Consider the following 24,895-nt stretch of genomic DNA (forward strand, 5'->3'; position numbering starts at 1 on the left):
GTGAATGCTACAATTGATAAGTAAATGTTCTCATTGTTTTTTTCTTTGTAGGAAAACAGAAAAGACAAGCAGGTATGTTATTTTAATTTTATCAGCTATTCCTAAGCCAAGGACAGTGTGAATTCAACACAGTAGAATATTTTGACCGGGGGAGTTTGGACACTGGAACTCAGGGCTTATCAATGGAGAGGAAGCAACTGGGAAGGTTTCTGCCCTAACTATAAGAAGACTGTCTAGTACACAGCAGTGAAATCTTCATAGCTCTTTTCATTGCTCTTTCTTGAAGTCTTAGAATTATTACAATAAAGTATGGGTATGGCTATGAAGGCAATAAGAAGTGTATGTTATTCCAAGGGCTGCCAGAATAACAGGGAAGAACATGGCTTTCAGAGTGTCACAATGAAAACCCCTTTTTGCGCTCTTTATACTGTTTTCAAATATGATCTTCTGTTATTCACATTAGGTGGCTTTTTGTTCAGTAGTCTGAGCTTTGGTGACCCAAACAGAAGAAAGAAATCTCTTATTGATTCACTCCTTAACACTGGATATAATGCTCCAGGAGGGGCTGAAGATGGGTCGAGGAAACATCGAGATACTGATAGCTTAGTGTTAAAAAACACTCCGGCAGGTACTGTTAGAGAAAAATGCTTATTTAGGAAACAAGTGCTTTATTTCATTTTGGGCAGCCTGATAATCTTTGCATTATTAGCAGCGCATGGCCTTAATTAATAGTGGGGAATAGAAAGGCACTAATTCTAGGGCCCGAGACTGATGAATGAGACTGATGAATTCTGTCTTTAGAGAATTTTGGAAAAGATGTTTACGTTAAGTTACATTTTTTTTTCCTGATCATTTTAGTTTTTCTATACTATCTTTCTTCTTGGTGCTATTATAATGATCAATCATTTTTATGATATTTAATTACAGTACTTCCAGACCCCCAAATTTGGTGCAAGTTTTCTCTACTCCCATTTTTGTCTCCAACCACAATTTATTTTCTGCACTGGGATTCTGTCTTTAAATTGCATACTCAGTTTTATGAGTAATATTATAAAGCAGTGTTTGAAAACAGTTTGTGGTCTGCTATTTGGTTTTGTTTGGAAAAAAAAAAATCAACTTTGTTTAGATGAGGCATGTTCTCTCTGGTTCTACACACTTCTCCCAACTGGCCACGTTTTACTTTACTTGCCTGGTCCACAAATCTCTATAGTTCTTACCTGTGCAAAAATAGAAAAGAAGGAGATTCAATGAGGAAAATAACTTCAGTATTTTATATTGAAATTTAATATTTGAGTCAAAGTGGTGATAACTGAAAAGGGACAAACAGTTTGGGGTATAGGAGTGCAGTTTCCTGTCTGTCCAGCCATCTGTCTTGGGACTGACAAACAGTATGACTAATAAGTTCATGCAGATATGCTTGCTCTTGTTCACAATACTCAATTGTTCATTGTTTTGTCATGTTCTAAAGAAGACAGCGAAATTTATCTTAAGTGGTCCCAGTGCTTTAGTTTTCTTATGGAATTCTCAAACCTCATGGTAAATTTTTTGCCATGTATACCCTTGGTTATACTGTATGGAATTATATATGGCAAGATGTATGAAGGGGAAGGGGACGATATTTTTGAAATGATAATGTAGGCCTAGTTCAAGCAATGTGTATAGATTAATTTCTTGTACATTATGAGTAAACGCAACTTTTTTTCTGATAGCAACTGTGTTTTTGTATGGCAGAGAAAAGCAAGTTAGCAAGTGGTTTTGCCAGCAGTATGTCTGGCGATATGACATTTGGTGGCACTGCTTCAAATCGAAATGACATTGGTAGGGGTCCATCTGGCCAAAGTGGATTTGATGTGAATGCAGTAAATGGATTGGGTGGCTCGAAATCTGCTGCCAGTGAAACAGGTATTCTAAGTTGTTTTTTAGTTTCTGCTTTTGACAGAAAAAAAAAAATCAATTAGCAAAGCAGGGAAGGTAGTGTTGTTTTGACCTAATTCAGTGTTAGAGAGAATGATTTTTAAATTATATTTGATTCTTAAAGAAGCTGTGTTATCTTCAACAGAAATCAGCAATTTAAACATTTTAGTGAAGAGGCAGTTAGATTTAATTGTGAAGGATTTTGGACCTGGAAGAAAGAGACCCAGTTTCTATCCCCAGTCTTTCCAGCTTACCTTCTGTGGACTTTGGGAAAGGCACATAAACTCTCTTGTTCCCAAGTTTTGTTATAAAGAACAGGAGAATTTGGGTCTCATGTTTCTGTACTTCCGTGGTGTTAACTTTTTAAGTCTCATTACTTATATTTCAACTAGTGTTCTTAAAGAAGAATGTCGGAAAAAAACCCCACAAATTTACAAAAGTATGGGTAAATAGCATTCTATATTTAGAAATTAAAGTCAGTGAAGAGGTTAGGGTCAATAAAATATGTAAATCTTTGCATTTTTGTGTCAGAGCAATTTATCTTAAAAGGTGTAGATATTGGTGGAAAGAGGAAGAACAGAAAGGAGTTTGTTGGTAAATCCATTGGGCTTTGGCTGTCATATCAGTGGCTCAGGAATTCTGATCTAGACTCTGTAATGAAACAATACAAATAATTAATCATTTACATCCTTTGGGTTTTTGTTTGTTTGTTTGTTTTGTTTTTTGCTTTTGAAAACAGTTGAATTTTACATTTGCCTTTTGATTTTGGATTTGGTGGTAGAAAGAGGGATGAATTTGAATTTGGTCTTGGTAATTCTGGTTCATGTGGAATGGGTATCAGTAGTCTTGAACAAAAAGACTTTGGTGAGAATGAAATAGAGAACATTGGAAAGTCAAGTTCCAGTGGTCTAATTATTGCTATTTAGATTTTGTGCATGAAGGTTAGAGTCATAAGTTGTATTTAATTATTACCTGGTAACAATCTTTTGTCTTTTCTTTTTTAATTTTACCAGATAATACCAACCCAAAAAGTAGGGCTGGATTTAGTAGCAGTATCTCTGGAAATTTGGGATTTGGTTTGGGGGCATCTGATCAGAAGGGATTGGGTATTGGTAGAGCTGACCGGAGTGAAATAAGCAGCAGAGGATCTGCCGGGGGTGAATCAATCGATTTTGGATTTGATGTCCATAGCCCAGGTATTCCAATTAAGACTCATTCCAGAAAATTTGAAATTAATTAAAGTAACTAATTGGTTAAAATAGATTTTAAAATATTTAATAATAAACTTACTAATTAAGATTAATTTTTAATATTATTTTAATTTTTCTGTCAGTTGGAACTGGGTCTTTGGGTTGGGAACTTGGAAAACAGAAGGGCAATGCTGCATTTGGTTTTGGAGCTTCTGGTTCAAGTTCATTTGGTGACAGTGACATTAATGGCAAAATAAAAATTGAAGGAAAGCTAGTGAATAGTTCTGGAGGACCCATTCCCAATGATCTAGGTATTGATATCTCATTTCTTATGTATAAATATTTCTGAATCATGAAATGTTTTCAGTATGCACTGTGACATCATTTTATGTTCTGCAGGTGATACCAGTTTGAGAAATTGGAATACATTTGCTGGTGACAGCTCTGGAAAATCAGAAATCAATGTAGGGGTTTCTGGTCAACAGGGCTTTGGAATCAATGAAATTGGAGGGACTAGAATGAGAGGCAGTGGATCTGCTGGGGCTGGATTCAAAGACTTTGGATCTGATGCTGGTAGCTCAGGTATTCCACTCAGTGTTCCTAAGAAATCCTATTGAGTTTTGAATATTTAGTATTTTATTTGATAATATTTTGAATTTTCTGTTAGTGGGAAGGCCTAGGTCTTTTGATTTTGGACTTGAAGGAAAGGTGTTTGGAACTGAATTTGATTTTGAAGATTCTAGTTCATATCACTGGGGTGACAGTGGTGATAATGGTATTAAATGTTCTAGTGAATTTAGTTCCAGTGGTTTAGGTCTTGATGTTTAATATCTGTGCCTAAAAAGTATTTGAATCATAAAATTTATTGGAATATGTTCTGATGACAATCATTTTACATTCTGCAGGCAATACCAGTTCAAGAATTGGGGATAATTATGTTGATGGGATATCAGAAAATTTGAGTTATGGTTTTGAGAAATTTGGTCAAAAGGAATTTGAAAGCAGTGGATCTTATCAGAGTGATAAGAGCAGCAGGGAATCTGATGCCAGTGGCTCAGGTAGTCTAATTTTGGACTCTGCTTAGGTGAAATCTAAATTGATTTCAGGCTTTCATCTGTTGTCATGCTAACATTTTTATTTCTCTGTTAGTGGAAAAGTCCTCATCGTTTGATTTGAGACATGGAGAAAGGAAACGTGAAGCTAAATTTGATTTTGGAGATTCTGGTTCAAATCGATTTGATGACACTGGCCTTAGTAAAAATGTAATAAAAGGTACTAGATAATCTACTTTTAGTGGTATGGATGTTGCTAGTTAATTTTTTGCTTAAATTTCTCAATTATAAAATATATCAAATGTTTCCTATTGACATACTTTTAATATTCTGGTAGAAGTACCAGTGGAAGAGGTGGTGGTGGCATGCTGGTGGTAATTTTGAAAATTCAGGGGGTGCCTGGGTGATTCAGTTGGTTAAGTGTCTGTGTTTAGCTCAGGTCATGATCTCAGGGTCCTGGGATTGAGTCCCATGTCAGGCTCTCTGCTCAGTGGGGAGTCTGCCTCTCCTACCCTCTTCCACTCTCTCTCAAATAAATAAGTAAAATCTTTAAAAATTTTTCAAAATTCAGGATTTGGTACTTGGTTAAAGAAAGTTGGAGGTAGGGGATTGATGGAATGAGCAGCAGCATGTATATTGTCCGTGGATCCATGAATCTCAGGTCCAATCCTATAACTCAGGCATTCTACTAACCTAGACTCTTGCTGAAATTGAAATGGGTTTAAATGTTTTTTATCATTTTTAAAAATAACATTTAAATTTTCCATTAGAGGGAAGGAGTTTGTTTTCTAATTATGAAAATGAAGAAAGGAAGGGTGAAACTCAGTTTGGTTTTTGAGATTCTGGTTCAAGTCCAGTAGCCATAGTGGTAAAGACTTTGATGGAAATAGAGTAGGTGGTCCTGGAGGCTCTAGCTCCAGTGTTCTAGGTATTGGTGGTTAATTTCTGTGCCTAGAAAAATTCTGAATCATAGTATGCATGAAAAATAATTCTCATGACGATCATTTTGTATTCAGCAGGTGACTCAAGTGTAAGAAATGGGTATGGTTATTCTGGTTGGTATCTCTGAAGATTCAGGATCTAATATGGGGTCATCTGATCAGCAGGGATTTTAAATTAATCGAATTGGTGGGAATGGAAAGAGGCAATGGATTTGTGGGGACTAGATACTTAGTCTTGGATCTGACGTCAGCAGCTCAGGCAGCTTAACCTGGACTCTATTCCCAAGAAATCCAATTTAATTTCTTCCTTCTTTATTTCTTTTAATTACATCTTGATTTTCCATTAGGAGAAAACACTTGGTCTTCTGGTTCTGGAAGTGGTGAAGGAAGGAAGGGTACAGCTGGACTTGGTGGTGTTGCTTCTGGACCAAATGAATTTGGTGAAACTGGCCGTGGTGGTTCAGGTATCTGTGATACTGGAAAGGATATTACTGAGTCTGGTTTTCACGGCTTGAGAATTGAGATTTATATTTGATGATTAGAAAGTCAGGATTCTGAAATACATTATAAAATAGCAGTGAAAATCACAAACATTTGTAATGATACGAAAAGCAAGCCAAAATTGTTAAATGATAAACTGTATGTAGATGTGATTAGGGAAAAGTCATTTAATATTGCTTGGCATAGAATGTAGAATGAATTTTGTGGCTGTGATTATACTGATGTGGAGTTATTTTTGTTGCCTTTATACAAAACTGATTTGGAGTTGCAGAAGCTGAAGAGGTGGTTAGAGTAGCCAATAATTTGTTGGGTTTGAGCTTTGTATTCTGGATCTGGTCTTGGTAGTTTAAAATTTTTTTGCAGGTTTATTTCTGATAAGAGTAAATGAGTTCCATCCCTTTTGAAAATCTCATAAATTTTAATATTTCTACTTAATGGAAACATTAGATTGAATAGTCTAGGAATTTGTGGTATGCATTGTTAAATAATACTTATTATGACATGGGAACTATTTTGGTGCTGCTAGCAGTATTAGAAAGTCTTGGGAGCCACTAGACTGGATGACCACAGAACTGTGGGTAGTAGGTTCACTTCTCGTGATATGGGTAATCTGAAGAATGTTCAGGATTCACAGTTAGAACTCAACTTTAGGATTGATACATTTTTAAAAGGCAAAGTCTAATCAGCAGGAGATACATGGTAGTGTAGTAATGTTGGCTTCTGTCTGGATTGACTATTAGTGAATCTGTTCAAAAAAGGCTTGGTCACGTAGAAATAATAATTCTATTTTAGGTTGTTCTTAAACTTTGGACATCAGTTTTGAGGTCAACACTGCAATGGAAATGAGAAATTTGAAATCACTCATTATTCATGCCACCAATTTTGTTTAAACCCAGTTGGTACAAATGGTTTATTAGACACTGAATATTGAAGCCCCAGATCTGCTATCATTAGCTCAGGTATTCAAATTTAGGATGTGTTCCTGAGAAATGTAGGCAGTAACTGCCTCTCATCTTTCTGTTTTGGAATGGTTACCAATTTGAAATTTTTCTGCTATTGGGATGGCAGCTTTTGACTGCTTTAATTTTTTGAATGAGACAGACATTTATTAATTAGTGTTCTTTCTGTTAGTATATCTAATGGCAGTGAACCTAGTGGCTTTGAAATTGCAAGCTCTTGATCTGTTGAGATTATTATCTCTTGATCTTAGACTTATTCAAAGGAACATTTCAGCTCAACTAGATGAGTGGTTTTCATATTTCCAGTTTTTGTGACTGTAGACTCCTTAGTTCCATTGACATCTAGAAATGGCACCTAGATATCCCAAATGTAAAGCAATTCAAAGTGGGAGTAAGTGTGGTGGAAACTGAGATAGGAGATGCTGGGTCCTGTTAATGCAAACCTTTCTCTTTTTCTTTTCCTGAATACATTTTAAGGCAATTGATCTGGAATAAATTAATTTGATGTCAGTTCATTTGGTGATGAGGCATTTAATTTTATTTCTCCCACAGGTTGTTGAGTTGATAATATATATTTTTCTTATGCAGCTTTACATTGTTCTAAGTCTGCTAGCATTAGCATTGTTGAACTTGGATCCATGGTTTATCCATCAGATTTTAAAAACTTTTCTTTTTTTATTTTATTTTATTAAAAATTTTTAAAATTTATTTTCAGCATAACAGTATTCATTGTTTTTGTACCACACCCAGTGCTCCATGCAGTCCGTGCCCTCTCTAATACCCACCACCTGGTTCCCCCAACCTCCCACCCTCCCCCCGCCCCTTCAAAACCCTCAGATTGTTTCAGAGTCCATAGTCTTTCATGGTTCACCTCCCCTTCCAATTTCCCCCAACTCCCTTCTCCTCTCTAACTCCCCTTGTCCTCCATGCTATTTGTTATGCTCCACAAATAAATGAAACCATATGATAATTGACTCTCTCTGCTTGACTTACTTCACTCAGCATAATCTCTTCCAGTCCCTTCCATGTTGCTACAGAAGTTGGGTATTCATCCTTTCTGATGAAATGTATACATTTATGAAACAGCTTAACTATTTTGTATTAAAATAGGTGTTACAAGCTCCTCTGACAGCAGTACCTCTGGACCATTCAGTACTCCAGGTAATTTGCTTTGTGGCTTTCAGTATTTAAAATCTCTCTCTATATATGATGCATATGTGTGTATCTGTGTGTACGTATATCTCTATGTATAATTTTGAAGTTTAAATGTTTTGTGGATTATTGATTTACTAGCATGTGATATTGTTGTGTCTTTTCCATGTTGAACTGAGCTTCTAAATGCTTCTCTTTGAGTAATATGATTTAGATAACCAACTGTATATTTTAAACAACTCCATTAATACAATATATTAAATTATACTTTAAGGGAATCTAAATAAAGCATAATGCAACTTCTTCTTTATCATTTTAGATACATTATTTTAAAATGATTTTGTAAATAAACTAAGAATTCAATCTACTTCCACTTGACCTGGGAAAAGACAGCCTTTAGCAAAGACAAGTCCCAAAATATAAAATAAATGGCATTGTAAAAAAAAATGTTTAAATTCCATTAAAATATTGATTTTTGTTGTTGCTGCTATTTTATTCTGCTTGATTTTAGGCCTTGCTCTAAGATTTCATGTAAGTTTACTTAGTCACATAAAATGCTCAATGCTTTGTAAATAAACAATCACAGAAAAGTATCAAGTGATATGAATTTTCCTCTTTGACCAGGAGAATTGAGTTCTCTTTAATATAGATAATTGACTTATTAGCATCATATTGTAGACTGATTTAATAAAAATCTACCTTGGACCTGTTTAGCTAATGGCTCCCAATAAAAGTATGCTAGCAAATTTCTCCTTTTGAAGTTCAAAATATAGGTCTATGGGGGATGCCGCATATGTTAGTAATTGTACGTAACCCAAAATGAGTAAGCTCACAATGATTTTTGAAAATAAAATGACTAGTTGTTCAAGAAAAAATATGGATTTAAGAGATAATCATGTAAATGAACTTGGTAAATTACAGCTCTCACAAAATCAAATTATATATTCAGGATAAAGAAACCTATTGATGACCTTCAGAATCAGCTTCCAAGTTCCCATGTATAAGTTCAAATGTACTATATATTTAAAATCAATATATGTCAGAAAAAGAAAAAAGAAAAAAAAATTAATATGTGTCTTGAAATTTAAAGGGTGCCTGGGTGGCTGAGTGGATTAAGCCCCAAACTTTGGCTCAGGTCATGATCTCAGGGTCTGGGATCAAGCCCTGCATCAGGCTCTCTGCTCAGCAAGGAGCCTGCATCCCCCCTCTCTCTCTGTGCCTGCCTCTCTGCCTACTTGTGATCTTTGTCTGTCAAATCAATCAATCAATCAATCAATCAATCAATCTAAGTAATCCATGCATTGTGTTAAATAGAAAAAGGATCCAATATTCCAGAAGCCATTCCGAAGTACTCAGAAGTGAGCCCAGTTATTGGTAAGTAAAAATGACTGGGATTTCCAAATATATATATATATTTTATGTCCAAGCCAGCCAGTATCTAATGGAATTACAAATTAGCCAAAATTTGGAACTAGTTTTAAACATTTTCCCATCATCTATCTGTTTGATCATTGCACTTCTGAATGACACCAGATTTGTACTATTTTTCCTCAAAGGTACACATACACACGCCTGCACACACATATACACATGACACAGACACAGGAATACACATATGTGTACATGTGCAGATGCATGTACATAGAGAAATAATATTCTTTATACTTTTTTGCTATAAATGGTAATTCTCTTGTGCAACATTAGAAAGACTATCTCTACAAGAAGAAAAAGAAGTAGGCAAACAGATCACAACTCCCTCTGTATATACCTTTGCCAGTAGAGACAATTTCCCTTTTCCATTGGAAACAAGGTGTTTTTATTCATGTTTTATTTGAGCCAGAATAGGCACCATTATGTATTCCCAAGGATTCAAGTACTACTGTTAGTGTGTTTTTGCTATGTGTGAGAAAGAAAAATACTGATTTAATGTGGAGGCTGTGAGAACAAACCTTTCTGTGATGTTTTCTCTTGGTACATAAACACTTAAAAAATCAGAACTAGAAGCTACATTAATAGTTCCAAATAATTATGAATATTCTACTCGGAATATTTTTCAGGTGAAGCTACTACTTGGGGCAAAGGAATATATAAAGCTTTCAATGGCCGCATCTTTTCCTTTGAGTCTTCCTGCTCATACACTTTCTGCCATCACTGCGTTGAATCTGGAGGAGATTTCAATATTGAGATCAAACGAAAGAGTAATGGTGGCTTTGAAAAAATAGCAGTTGAAATCGATAATAATGAGGTCTCGGTTTCTGGTGATCGCATTCTAGTTAATGAAGAAAGGTAAATGCCACAGTGTTATGGATAAATGTTATAGAAGCACTTGGAGTAACCAGAGCAAAAAGAAAAAAGGTCGAATAGTGAAAAGATGGTACTCGTTTCCTATTTTGGTTCTCATATTGGATTTTATAATAATCTCTTGGACAGGAGTCTGATAGATTTTGTTTAATGTAGGATTGTAAAATACTATATTTATTCCTATAACAAGGTGGAGATAAGAAGAGTAGCTCTGTTGTTTGACTATTTTGAGTATCTAGATTTGGGGCAATGTGCATATTCGACCAATCTGCTAATAGAATATCTTAGTTTTCATTCGTATGTCTATCATTAAATATAAATATGGGATTTTCATTAGACTGAAACTTAGGCCATTGTTTTTAGAAGTAGCAATTCATATTTGGAAGAGATGCCATATTTGAATATTTTCCAGGATAAAAAGTTGAGGCATGATATTCTACTTGTGAACATTTCAAATTATTTGATCATTTATTTCTTATACAGAACGGATTTCTTCTTTTTTATTTCTACAAAGCCCCAAGGATTTAGTCATTGTTCTTTAAAAGTCTTTCAAATATTGGAAAAACAAAACCATTGTGTTTTAATATATTTTTTAAAGATTTTATTCATCTATCAGAGATAGAGAGAGAGAAACAATGAGAGAGGGAACACAAGCAGGGGGAGTGGGAGAGAAAGAAGTAGACTTTCCACAGATCAGGGAGCCCGATGCAGGGCTCAATCCCAGAACCGTGGGATCACAACCCAAGCTGAAGGCAGATATTTAACAACTGAACCACCCAGGGGCCTTAAGCTTTAATATTTATTAGCCAGTATTATATTTATGACACTAAATATAGAACATAAATTATTTAAAAAGTTATAATACTATTTTTACCATTATATGTACTTGTATTTTATACTTTTCAGAGTGCAGATACCATATGACAATAAACTGATACATATTAAAAAATATGGAGAACATTATGTCCTGAAAAGTCGTAGAGGAATCCTGTCTTTGATGTGGGGCAAAAATAAACTCTCAGTAAGTCTGGGTCTGATTTTCTTACATTCCTGTGCTTTTTCTTCTTTGTTTTCAGTTATAAAACATTACATTGTAAGGAAAATAAGAATTAAGGTTTATTGAAAAATCCCCACATTATGCATTGTACTAAGCATTATCTTATTTATAATTTAAAATACCTTGAAATACATCCTATCATTAATCTTGTTTTGTAGGTGATGGAACTCAGGAAATTCAGGCTAATACAAGCTAAATAATCCATCCAAGGACACACAGTTAGTAAGAGGTAGAGTCAGGATCTTTCCAACTTCTAGATCCAGGTCCTCTAAAAGAGGCTTGCTAGTACATGCCTATGTACCCAGCTTAGGTAGAATTGAATATGAAGAGACACCATCATTTGGTTTGGGCAAACTTTGTCTTGAGGTATTTTTAATATTTTATAAACATGTACATGTTATTTTTTTTTAAAGCTTACTCTTCACAAGCAATATCCAACTTGTGGTCTTTGTGGTAACTTCAACAGCACTCCAGGTGAGATTTCAGTGCATTGTGTCTAAGAAAATTGCTTCCTGAAAGAAGATTATAAAATGATTGCTCATATTTTAATAAACCTAAAAATAATTTGCATTTGTCTAAAGAATAAGAAATTGTTAAAGTAAAAAATTATGTAGTCAATTTAGTTATATTTAGCTTGAAAATAACATGTATTTGCATAGTGAATATCTTGTACTAAGCACTGTTTTCTTTTTAAGGAGACAGCATCAATGAGCACATTGCCAGTAGTAAAATTCCTGGAGATTGTCCCAAAGCTTTTAGTAAAAGCTATGAGATTTGTGAAGATGGTGTAGAGGTGAGAGATTTATATTTCACCTAGTAGCAAATTTCAGCACTGTTATCCTTGGTTTGTTTGTTTGTTTCCTTATGTTATGTTGGTTACCATACAGTACCTCATTATTTTTTTTGAGATTTTATTTATTTATTTGACAGAGATCACAAGGAGGCAGAGAGGCAGGCAGAGAGAGAGGGAAGCAGGCTCCCTACTGAGCAGAGAGCCCGATGTGGGGCTTGATCCTAGGACCCTGAGATCATGACTCTAGCTGAAAGCAGACGCTTAATGACTGAGCCACCCAGGCACCCCCACATCATTTGTTTTCGATGTAATGTTCCATGATTCATTGTTTGCGTGTAATACCCAGAGAACACTCACGAAGGAAATTAAAGAAGACACAAAAGATGGAAAAACTTTCTATGCTCATGGATCAGAAGAATAAACATTGTCAAAATGTCTGTGCTTCCCAGAGCAATCTATACTTTCAGTGCCATCCCAATCAAAATTCCCCTGGCATTTTTCAAAGTGCTGGAACAAACAATCCTAAAATTTGTATAGAACCAGAAGTTGTATAGCATATGAGAAAGTTGTATAGCAGGTTGCTCAAAAATATTAACTCAGTGACTATATAAATTTATGTTAAAGCTAATGCATATTTAGTAAGGACCTACTATGTGCAAGACACTATGTTAAACCAAGAGGATACAAGATTTTATTTTTGTCCTAAAGGAACCTATAATCTAGTGATAAGCATACACAAAAATAACAGACAAAAAAGCAATCTTTGAAGATTTTATTTCGCTTAATCTTATACCTTACTTAGAAAATGTTATCAGCATCTTAGGAGTTAATTGGTCCAAATTGTTCAGAGAGTTAATTGGTCCAGATTGTTCATTTGCTTGACAGTGGTTTTATATTTCTCTGCACAAACATATGTACAGTTATGTGGTAGTTAAAATATGTTGAAATTTGAAATTTGTATTTTCCATAATGTGTGTATTTACCTCCTTACTTCCTTACCAACATGAAACAAATACATTGTTTCCAGAGCTAACTCCCATGGCCCCCAACAACCCCCACCCAGAAAGCCCACAGTGACTCTATTTCACTGCCTGTTTGCTCACCAAATATGATAAGACTAATAGATCAAGCACCAGTTTCCCTTCTGTTTTTTATGGTATCAGTCATTTATCATCCCACTCTCTGGCACTGACAATAGCTCTTTTTTCTCACCCCTTTTATTTTCTCTAGTTGTAAATTTCATGTCACAATGGAGAAATTTTGGATGAGTATAGGTACAACCATTTTTGAAGTTGTTATATAGCAATCCAAAATGCCAGAGGTGAAGGATTCTTTTAGGAGTCACTGTGCTAACTCTACTTCAAAACTCTCCATTTTGAACAGCATTCAGCAACTTTCCCTGCCAAGCTACAGATTATCATGCAAAACCAAATACTTCTGAATTTTATCTCTTCCTAAATGTTTATTGATTGTCATTTTTTTCTTATGTTTTAATAAAACTTCACACTTTATTTTGTAGTACTGTGACAAAATTATTGGAACTTACTTTGAGAAATGTAGAAAGGTCGCCGCTTTTTCCGATGACTACAGAATGATTTGCGTTAATGACTACTGCCAAAATCCAGGCAAAAATTCTACATGTGACACTTACTCAGAGTTGTCCCGCCTCTGTGCCTCAGATGGTCCCGGCATCTATGAATCCTGGCGAGATGATTCTGATGTGACTTGTGGTAGGTTTTAAATTTTATTGCAGATTCCAAGCCAGAAAGTTTCTATAGCACTTTAAAGTTGAGCTATATTTCAAAGTAATGTTCTTGAATGATTGTAAGCCCTAAAAGGGATCTTAGATATGATGGAGTCTCATCTCTCCCAGGTACTTACAAGGAAATGGGACTGTTTTGGTGAAGTGACTTGCCATAAATGACAGTCCCTTGTGATAAGATCTCAATTAGGAACTTTCTAGTCTATAATTTGTAAAAGTAACTGGGAAAAATGAGAAATTCTGCAAAAACTGAAAAAAAGTAACTGGAAAAGTTATCAAAAGTATGTTGATTAGTACTGTGATTTTCTTTCAAAAAATTAGTAAAACATAGATGTGAATTTCACACAAATATAAAAGTACTTTCAACTCATGCTTAGCTCAATCCTTTTAAGTTAAAAAACAAGTAGATCAGTTTCAAAGTAAGATGAGATGTTATTTACATATATAATATACATTTCTTCCTAATTTCCATCTTCATTTTTTAATTTTTTCTACACATTAAATATTGTAGCACAAAATAATGCATGAGAAATTGGCACACAATTTAATTGTACTGAATAATTGTAAAGACTGACTCATGTCTAGAAAATTAGACTCAAAGAATCCCATTTGAAAGATCCCCATTAGAATATTATGTATTTATCACATTAAATTCCCTCTCATTCCCATGTATACATATTTCTATATTTCTCCAGGAAAACCTAGATGCCCAGAAAAACATATCTACAAAGAATGCGGTCCCTCAAATCCTGCAACTTGTTCTAATGTGGCTCCTTTTCAAGATAGTGAATGTGTGAATGGCTGCTTCTGCCCAGAAGGTAACATACCCTGTGAGACTTTTTATACTAAAACGACTGAAAAAGTGACTCAAGAATGGTGGGTCTTATTTCTAACCAGATATTTAATGAAATCACCTATTCATAATCCATCCTAGCAAACTGCAGAAGAGAAGTAGAGAGACTTACAAAGTTAATCTGTATGTCTATTTCTATAGGGCCACGGTACTCCACAAATGATCCCCTAGTCCTCTACTGGGCTCCTTAGGAATGTTCCATGGCTCCAAAAATTTCAAACTACGGTTAATTGCTAAATGGAACTTACCATTTTAAGTGCATGTTTACACTTGAAAGAACTAGCTCAAGAGTGATTTCACCGTTCACTGCTTGAGAATTTGCTGATGTTTATATAATTCTTGTACAATGTATTTTTCCTAGGTTATCTATTGGATGATATTGGAGAAAAAGGGGGATGTATATTAAAGACTGAATGTCCCTGTAGCTTACATGGAAAGATCTATAAGTCAGGGGAGGTCCGAAGAGGTCCTTGTGGTTCTCAGTGGTATGTGCATGCTTTTTGTCCACCTTTTGTTAATAGTGAAATAATACTAATATTTTAATCTAATTTGAAATAATTCTAGGTCCACCCTTAAAATAAACTTTTTGGAAATAAATACGGTATTTTCCATGTTGATAGTTTGTTTTTCATTTTTAAGGGAAAGTTTAGTGTGGTTTTTAAATAAAATATAATAATGAATCTTGGGACACTAAAAATAATAAAATTAAATGGAAAAATAAGATTAAAAAATGTGTGAGCTTTCACTGTATCTTTAAAAAGTAATGTTTTTCACTAACTGAAATAGTGTTTCAAAGAATAAACCAATTGGCGGTTGCAAATATAGAGCAAAGAATCAAAGAGTATGGTTACAACAATGAAACAATAATTATGCTAATTACCAAAAATATTTAGTAAAATGTATAATCAGAAACATCCCACTACTTTTCAGATAATTTTTATATGTGACTATACCTGTGAAAATATATTTGATCTTTATTTATATCTTTGTATATATTTGTACATATATATTCATGTTTATATATGATGTTTATAGATATATTTAATAATAGTGTATTTCAATGTGCCAAAAATTAGTGTATATTATTTGAATTCAGGAACAATATGCTGATCAGAGAGAGTTCCCCATTCTTCATTATGACATTTCTCTGAAACTCTAAATTTCTGCGGAACTCCAAAGGACTTTTCTAAAAATGTACTATGCCTTTGTAGGGAAATACTTTGACTCAATGAAAACTAATCTATTATTTATATTATAGTATGTTCCTTATAAATGAGAAATGTTCCTGTTAGTGTGGCAGTAATATATTAGTAATAATTATGATAACAATAGCTATGATTTATTGAATATTTAGGACAGTGCAATCCTAGAGAAATATCATATTAGCTACAAATATGACCCAGATGTATAATTTAACATTTTTTAGTTGATTTGTTTTTAAAAAGCAAAAAGGTAGTGGTGGAATCTAATTATAATTATGTATTTTATACATCCAAAGTGCAGAATTAGCATCTAGAAATGAAATTAGTATAAAAAGTTAATGATTTTATAATCTGTTTCTCAAATTAATGAGAGATTTTTACAATCTGTTTCTCAAATTAAGTCTTAAAAGTCTGTATTCTATCTTTATAGCAGAGCTCAATCTAGAACTGTCACATTTCAAGTAATCAATAGCTATATGTTTCTATACTGTATTGAACAGTGAGGGTCTAGTTTTTAGTACTAATAGTGTTTTAGTACTAATAGTGGAATGTATTCCATTTAAACAAACCTCTGAAATCCAGTTTAGAAGTTTTTATATATTTAATGCAGGCAGAAGCTATTATTTTAGTCCATGGAATTCAAGTCCTTTAAAATGCCAGAATGCCATCATCAATGTGGCACTTGATCAGAGTTGAGATGTTGATTGGAGAATGAGGCTGGTCTAATAGGGGCTCCTGGATGGCTCAGTCAATAGACATGTGACTCTTAATCTTGGGGCTGTGAGTTTGAGCCCCATTTTGGGTGTAAAGATTACTTTAAATAATTTCTTTTAAAAGATGGTCTAATAAACCTTAAGTAAATATCTTAATTTAAATTTTGATTTTTAACATTGGGGTATTTATTTTCCTCATGGAGAAAACACAATTGATGACCTTAACATAACTATTGCATTTTAACAGCACATGCCAGAATGCTAAGTGGTCTTGTACGGAAGCATTATGTCCTGGAAGATGTAAGGTGGAAGGAAATTCAGTCACCACCTTTGATGGTATTAAATACTACCATCCTGGAAACTGTCACTTCTTGGCCATCCACGTATGTAATAGCCTGGAATCCTTGAGAAAATTGATGCACACACACTGAGCCATTCAACCAATTTAAAACAGTCTTCACTTTAAGTTACTGTTTAAAAGAATAAATAGCAAGCAGCCCCTCAGTGATTGGTTACATATTTCAATGTCTGTTTTCTGTCACATACTGACATTGACAATTGGTACTCCCTGTACTCCTTAGAAGTTCCTTGTGAAACAAACAAAAAACCCCCAACATTTCCTTCACCATTAGTAACTTTATAAACATACTGGAAAAATAGTTCCTTTTTCTACTTTTCTTTGCTTGTGTTCACTAATGCTTCAGTTGTGATGATCTTTTTTGTTCCATGAAACACCTTCCTTTTTCATCATTATCCCTTTACATTTACTTATAGTTTTTTTTTTAAGATTTTATTTATTTATTTGACAGACAGAGATCACAAATAGGCAGAGAGGCAGGCACAGAGAGAGGAAGGGAAGCAGAATCCCTGCTAAGCAGAGAGCCCGGTAACAGGGCTTGATCCCAGGACCCCGGGATCATGACCTGAGCTGAAGACAGAGGCTTTAACCCACTGAGCCACTCTGGTTCCCCTAGTTATAGTTTTTATAATACAATATCACCAGTATGATAGAGGCTATCCTTACTTTTAAATTCTTTTCAGGACTAAAACTTTAAGTAACCTGTATTTCAATAAAGGGGGGTTCCATCTTGTCACTTTGTCTTCAGCTAGCACATTCCCTTGGAGGAGAAGACAAAAAGTAAAGATAAAAGAAAAAAAATGATGACAATGAAAATCCACTAATCACAATATATTAATATAGTTTATGCAAGATACTTGGACCTTCCTCTGTAAAGCTTTTGGACAATTCTAGACTTATCATGGACTGAACCACGTTTTATTTTCAGAGCAGACTGATTATATGTAGGAATTGTGCATGTTTAAAAAAAAAAGTGCCATTAAATGAATCACACAGTAATAGTGTACCATCAAGGACATTTTGATAAATGTATCAATGAATTGCATTTTTTAACAGCATAAAGACTGGTCTGTTAGTGTTGAACTTCGTCCTTGTCCAAGTGGCCAGTCAGGAACGTGCTTAAATAGTGTTACACTCCTCTTAAATTCGGTAAGTAGTCAGCTTCCTAAAGTTTATCCAGAACAAAATTGAATAATTACTTCACAAATTCAGAAATTTTGTGGCTGAAGAGAGGCTTTACTGTGTGAATTGAAATCACAGAAAGAGTATGGGGAGGGTGGCTGGGTGATGGACACTGGGGAGGGTATGCGCTATGGTGAGTGCTGTGAGGTATGTGTAAGCCTCATGATTCACAGACCTGTACCCCTGGGGCAAATAATACATTATATGTTAATAAAAATAATTAATTAAAAAAAAGAAATCACAAGAAGATTGTACAGAAAATTAGTAAAATCGCTGGAAGAGCTGAGTAGTTCTGAGGCTCCTTAAGTGTATAAAAATTATCATATATACACAACTGATGTGCTAATTATAGATAAACCTATGTGCTTACTAAATTATTAAACTCTGTTTAAGAAGAGTTTAAGGAGGCAATTATATTTGTTTAGAATTTCATGTATTTGGAATGGACACTGTAAATGGAAATAGAACTACAGGGGGAGGGAGGACACCAAGACTGGCCTTTGGCACTTAGAAGCCTTTTTGACCTTTGGAAATGTGAGTCACCTTCTTGGGTCTCAGTTTCTTCATCTACAGATTGGGGATGAAGATTCCTTTAGAGTCCTCCTCAAAGAATTGGTATAAGAAACAATGAAGCAACATATGAGGAGTGCTTCAAAAAATATTCTGTATTTTAGATATTTAAAACTAGTCCAATCAAATAAACATTTTTATGGCACAAAAACTTGGGTTTGTATATTGTATTAAAATGAATTAAAATTATAAATTAACATGAACTAACAATTGTTTTAAATATTAGCCTATTTCAGGTAACAAGTATGTATTCAGTAGGAATGGAACAATCACAAACAATGGGATTGAATATACAAATCAAAGTTATGATGATTCAGGTAAATTTAATAATACCATTTTAAAATAAGTGTAAGATGTATTTATTTGTTTGGTTTTTAGGGATATTAAATGTTTGGTTTTTTAACATATATTGAAGCATAAAAATTTTCTTATTAAAATTTAATAAGTCAGAAACTGTTCAATGTTTCAATTATTACTATTAAGGTAAATAATTATTTTAATAGGGGAAGTATATGTCTTCAAAGCATCTTCCTCATACCTTCAAGTAGAAACAAACTTTGGTGTAAAAATGCAAATACAAATTGCTCCTGCGATGCAGTTGTATGTTTCAGTGCCACCTAACAGTTTCACAGATACTGTAGGTAAGTCCTCTGGATATGTTTTTATTTCCAAGGCTCTACTGTCACCATTATTTCTTTTCATTTGGAATTGTCTCTCCATTAATGACATTAGATCATAATGAATTTTTACTTAATCTTCCCTTCACTATTTCAGTAAAACAGTTTCAACTGATAGTAAAGACAGCTTTATTTATTACAAAATCTGTTCCCAAATGCTTTTCTGCAAATTTAAACATTTTAAGGTTCTTAAATTAAAGTTTCCTAAAGTGAGGTTTGACAATATCTGTTATACATAACTTTGCTAAGATAGGTTATGAAAGCTTTTACCTATAGAAGAAAAAGATGAAAATATTATACATATACATCTTTTGAATATCAAGTTCCAATGCATGCTACATTACAATTTGTTTTTGCTGATTGATGACATGGTCATCTCTTTCATGGAGGTTTTCTGTCACAGAAATCAGCTTTAACATACTGTCATGGATGGCAAACAAAACAAGCAAAACAATGGGAAAGCTCATATTTAACTAATTTCAAACCGTCTGAGCTTTTGCACATGTCTTTACTCGAGAAGGTGAACTTATACATAGGTAAAAATGTAATTCATGGGTCAGAAGACTCTAGATAAGAAAGCATGTAGCTCTTCTCATGATTCAAGTCTGCACACTAATATTGACCAATGTGCAGTCATGAATGCCCTGCTTGTAAGCATGCTTCCCACCACCTTGTTAAAGGAGGTTATGTTACAGCAACACGCAGGAAAAACACCATATTTGTGGCAAATGGTGTTTCAGTGCTCCTGGAATTTGAATAAAATGTCTGGAGTGTCATGAAATTTTACTTATATGCATAAGACTTATAAAGATACACTCTCTGTTAGCTTCTCCGTGTTTTGATTTGAGGGCAGAACTGAATATGATGTGAGAATATGAATCTAAAAGCTGAGTAGGTGAGGAAATGTTAAAATTTGTTCTGTGCCCTCTACAGGACTCTGTGGTTCCTTCAACAACAAAGTAGAGGATGATTTAATGTCAAGTCAGAATATACTGGAGAAGACACCTCAGGCATTTGCTGATTCTTGGGAAATGATGCCCTGTCCTAAAGGAAAACCCACTTCCTGCATCAGTATAGAAAAAGGTATTGGTAATTGAACATCAAACTCTGTAATTAAATACTTGGTGCTAGGAATTGTGTACTTTCTCTGATATAATATGGGACTGTCAGATGATCCTGGTTTTTGCTAGTGTTTGTTGTATTCTCCCAGTTTTGCCAGGAACAGCAGAGAAGCAGTCTGGCTGGCTGAGGTGCAACTAGAAAACCCATCTTTCACTGGGAAAGGGGGATCAGCACAGTTGTCTTTTTCTATACCCATTCTTTTCCTCTTCAGTTTTCTCAGTCGAAGAGTAAGGTCAGAGGAAGTTTTACAGATCTTTAATGGAGGCATGGAAGTGATGATTGGTTGAAATCGTGAGACTCAGCCAAACTGCCAAGCTACTTAACAAGAAAGCTGTCACTCGATCTAGGTCTCCTAATTCTGCTATCATGTGTGTTAATTATACCAAACCCCAAGTATGGATCTTACGAAGAAACCTTTACATTTGTATGAATCAGCTCATGTTTTAGCTTACAAAAGACTTCCACAAATATTAGTTCAGTTTTTTCCCACAAACACTCATGAAGAGCATGGATGAGGTTAGCATCTCCACTAATGTAGATGTTGATAGTGGAGTCCTGATGGAGTGTGCTTAGTAAGGGTTAAAGATGAAATTGTAATGCAAGTATTTTTTTTTTAATTTAAAATTTATTTATTTATTTATTTATTTTTTTAATAAATTTTTATTTTTTATAAACATATATTTTTATCCCCAGGGGTACAGGTCTGTGAATCACTAGGTTTACACACTTCACAGCACTCACCAAAGCACATACCCTCCCCAATGTCCATAATCCCACCCCCTTCTCCCAAACCCCCTCCCCCCAGCAACCCTCAGTTTGTTTTGTGAGATTAAGAGTCACTTATGGTTTGTCTCCCTCCCAATCCCATCTGTAATGCAAGTATTTTTTAAAATTTATTTAATTAATATATTTTTATGGAAGTATCGTTGACATATAACATGTTCAACATAGTGATTCCGCAAGTCTATACACTAAGTCATGCTCACTACAAGGGTAGCTACCATCTGTCACCATACAATGCTTTTACAGTACTGGGATTATATTGCCTATGCTAGAGCTTTTATCATCATAACTTATTCATACCATAACTTGAAACCTGTGTCTGCCACTCCTCACCACTCATTTTGCCCATCTTGCCTCATCCCTTTCACCTCTGGCAACCACTAGTTTGTTCTCTGTATTTATGGGTCCGTTGCTGATAATCTACGTATTTTGAATCGAAGTCTTGTTCTGATTTCTTCCTTAGTATTGTTGATTTTAATAAAAACTTTGTCTTATCTTACTTCTTTTGTAAACAATGGGATGTATTGGAAAGTAAGTTAAAGTATGTTTATATGTTAATTAGTTATTTTAATTTTTTTTGTAAAGATTTATTTGTTTGAGAGAGAGAGAGAGAGAGAGAGGAGAGGGAGGGAAGAGAAATCCAACCAGACTGCACACTGACATGGGACTTGATCCCATGACCCTGAGATCACAACCTGAGCTAAACCAAGAATCAAAACCAAGAATCAGACGCTTAGTGCACTGTGCCACCCAAGCATCCCTAATTACTTTTTTTCTAAATTAATCTGCATATTTGAAAAAAGTCTGATCAGCTTTTAACATTTAAAAATTACAAGGCAATTCCTTTTTAAAGTTTCATTTAACTTGTTTTGATTTATAGAATGAGTTGACAGAAGCCTTAGTATCAACACGGTAATACATATTTCTGGGTTTAGTTGTCATGTTATTTTGTTTTGCAGGTGTTGCAATGAAAATAATTAGAATGAGAATAGGTGAAAACACATGTATATCTCATAAGAAACCAAGCCAATTTATGTTAAGGAGACTATATCAACACTTTTGAGAGCTATATAAATTAACAGTTTCAATTTTCAATGTTTTGTATTTAATAAAATAAAATACAGAAACCTAAGCTATGCCTTAAAAAGCTGTCAGTAGTGTTTACATAAAAAAATGGTGATACCTAGTTACAAGTTTGTCAAAATTTTAGAAATAATTGGCCTCAATGTCCTTTTAATAGATTTAGTCAGCTTCCTTTTGCTTCCTGTTGACAGTTACTTTAGAAGCCAATCAATTGATAGTTAAAACAAATTAGCAGTCCTTGTTCTAGTCACTGGCATCATCTTTAAGTGTTTACAATTCACTGAGCAAAGAATTTTCTACTTGGGTTATTTTTGTGAATTTTATTTTCTGTTCATTTAACAAATTAATAAAGAAAAACTAGTTACTTGCAAACCAACTAAATATAAGTTCAGTCCTTAAAAAACAAAGTTAGTGTTTTTGAATGATTGATATGGGTGGCCCTAAAACTGACAAGACTACTGCAGCAACAGAGGCAAGGTGGTGCTGGTGTCACCATGATTTCATTTACCAACTCGCTACAATTCAGACTTAAAAATATATTTTAAATTAAAAAGTACCCATATAAATAATCTGGTTCCCTTAGTCCCATTTTTTGTAGAAATTGCCTTTCGCAAACAGGTTAACTGACTTGACACAGAAGTCTGCAGCTAATAAAGATTTTGCCTCTTATTCCAGTAATGGGATGAGTAAGTCATGAGGATGAAAGGAACAGCATGAGGAATATAGTCAGTGCATTAGAACAGCACAGTATGGAGACAGATGGTGGTTATACTTGTGGGGAGCACAACAGAATGTGTACAGTTGTCCAATCCCTGTGTTGTACACCTGAAAATAATGTAAACTGTGTGTCCACTATACTTCCACTGAAAAAAGAAAGAAAGATTGGGTGCCTGGATGGTGCAGTTGGTTCAGCATCAGACTCTTGATCTTAGGGTCATGAGATTGAGCCCACCAGTGCAGAGTCTGCTGATCTCTCTCCCTCCACCTGGCTCTCTGTCTCTCTTAATAAATAAATAAATAAATAAAATCTTTTAAAAAATAATAAAAATTTAAAAGGAAAGATTTGGGGCGGGGCGCCTGGATGGCTCCGTCATTAAGCGTCTGCCTTCGGCTCAGATCTTGATCCCAGGGTTCTGGGATGGAGCCCCATCATCGGGCTCCCTGCTCAGTGGGAGGCCTGCTTCTCTCTCTCTCCCTTTCCCACTGCTTGTGTTCCCTCTCTCACTGTCTCTCTCTCTCTGTCAAATAAATAAATAAAATTTGTTAAAAAAAAGATTTTGTCTGTTTAAGGTGTTTCTTTTATCATGCTATTTTTATAATGTATTGATCATAAATTAGATATGCTAAGCAGCACTTTAAAAACATAGTTATACTTATTCAATTAAAAATTTTGACTTTTTTTGTACTAATTTTGAGTGCATGAATTTTCTTCCAGAAAAATTTGCTGAAAAGCATTGTGGAATTTTTCTTGATTCAGACGGGCCTTTTGCTTCCTGCCATCCAGTTGTGAACGCTAAACCATATTATGAGGTATGTGAGTGTCTAAGATTAACGGTGCTTTTTGTGAAGTATTTAGATAGTATCAAAGAAGTCTGTAGGCGTTAAAAATTTTCAAATAACAGGCATTATCAGTAAATTAAGACATAGGTTTAAATTTAACATGGGATTCCACTAATTTATTTAGTTTTTAGATATACCAATTAAAAAAATGGTACTGGAAAATAACCCCAAATGAGAAAAATCTTGAATAAGTTTCTCTTTCCATCTTTTCTAAGTTCTTTGAAAACTCAATTAATAATTGATTTGATACTCTGCTTATTTTGAAAAGAAATAGTTTCTGAAGTTGTAAGACAGATCTTTTTTCAAGGAACAAAAGTTGTTATGAGCTGAATAAAGATACCCAGTTTACCTGTTCATGTGAATATTTTCATAATGTAAAATACACTTATTTCTTAAAGGAATGCAAAAGGTACACTTGTACTTGTGAAAACAGTGAAGACTGCCTGTGTACGGTTTTTGGCAACTATGTGAAAGCATGTGCTGAGAAAGAAGTATACATGGTGGGATGGAGAACCGGACTGTGTGGTAAGCAGGACAGGGATGTTTAGATAACTCTCTTCTTACTGTTACTATAGCGCATGCGTGTGTGTGTGTGTGTGTGTGTGTGTGTGTAGTTTAAAAACCCGTATTTACAAATCTGTACTTGGTTCTTTCAAAGATGATTTTCTGTTATTTTAAAAAGTATGTTTGTGCGATCCTTGTATTTTTTACTTCTTGATTCTTTTATCTTGATCTAATATATTCATATTTAAATAAGAGCAGAATATATGTGTATTTAGGTGTGAATGTAGGTTTCTGTTCAGTTTTATATGCTGAAATTTTATTTTCCAAGTCCTACTACCTTTTAAAATGATAGCTAAATATTAATAACATTTTATTTTACTTATTTATTTTAAAGATTTATTTATTTCAGAGAGAGAGTGTGTGTGTGTCTAGGGGGTGCTGTTGAAGGATAGAGGGAGAGAGAAAGGGGAAGTAGATTCCCTGCTGAGCACAGAACCTGAAGCAGGACTTGATTTTCCTGCCTAGAGATCATAACCTGAGCTGAAACCAAAAGGCAGATGCTTAACTAAGTCACCCAGGTGCCCCGATATTAATAATATTAAAAAAAAAAACAAATAAAAGTAAGTAAAATAGGGGCTCAACTATCATATTTATTGAATCTTGCTT

The 24,895-nt window shown here is 34.4% G+C and overlaps 1 protein-coding gene across 10 annotated transcripts in view; it reads left to right on the forward strand.

Moving 5' to 3' along the window:
- The window catches only part of MUC19 (mucin 19, oligomeric), a 345,513-nt gene that overhangs the window by 16,877 nt on the left and 303,741 nt on the right, over positions 1 to 24,895 (forward strand). For 4 of the 10 annotated variants that reach the window (XM_082740725.1, XM_082740730.1, XM_082740727.1 and 1 more), the window contains exons 1-20: positions 3,511 to 3,686; positions 4,010 to 4,162; positions 4,254 to 4,376; positions 5,445 to 5,561; positions 7,668 to 7,718; positions 9,024 to 9,083; positions 9,767 to 9,995; positions 10,917 to 11,031; positions 11,481 to 11,541; positions 11,763 to 11,860; positions 13,380 to 13,590; positions 14,318 to 14,440; positions 14,837 to 14,960; positions 16,638 to 16,773; positions 17,805 to 17,897; positions 18,727 to 18,817; positions 19,004 to 19,141; positions 20,111 to 20,260; positions 23,601 to 23,695; positions 24,124 to 24,250. In XM_082740725.1, coding sequence (XP_082596851.1) covers positions 3,623 to 3,686; positions 4,010 to 4,162; positions 4,254 to 4,376; positions 5,445 to 5,561; positions 7,668 to 7,718; positions 9,024 to 9,083; positions 9,767 to 9,995; positions 10,917 to 11,031; positions 11,481 to 11,541; positions 11,763 to 11,860; positions 13,380 to 13,590; positions 14,318 to 14,440; positions 14,837 to 14,960; positions 16,638 to 16,773; positions 17,805 to 17,897; positions 18,727 to 18,817; positions 19,004 to 19,141; positions 20,111 to 20,260; positions 23,601 to 23,695; positions 24,124 to 24,250 — 2,359 coding nt within the window. In that variant the 5' untranslated portion in view covers positions 3,511 to 3,622. Of the gene's footprint in view, positions 1 to 51; positions 73 to 3,509; positions 3,687 to 4,009; positions 4,163 to 4,253; positions 4,377 to 5,444; positions 5,562 to 7,667; positions 7,719 to 9,023; positions 9,084 to 9,766; positions 9,996 to 10,916; positions 11,032 to 11,480; positions 11,542 to 11,762; positions 11,861 to 13,379; positions 13,591 to 14,317; positions 14,441 to 14,836; positions 14,961 to 16,637; positions 16,774 to 17,804; positions 17,898 to 18,726; positions 18,818 to 19,003; positions 19,142 to 20,110; positions 20,261 to 23,600; positions 23,696 to 24,123; positions 24,251 to 24,895 lie in introns of those variants that run through there. The other 6 variants (XM_082740731.1, XM_082740732.1, XM_082740733.1 and 3 more) reach the window with 4 other exon arrangements.

This window comes from Mustela nivalis, assembly GCF_964662115.1.
Source record: "Mustela nivalis genome assembly, chromosome: 7".
Taxonomy (NCBI): Eukaryota; Metazoa; Chordata; class Mammalia; order Carnivora; family Mustelidae; genus Mustela; species Mustela nivalis.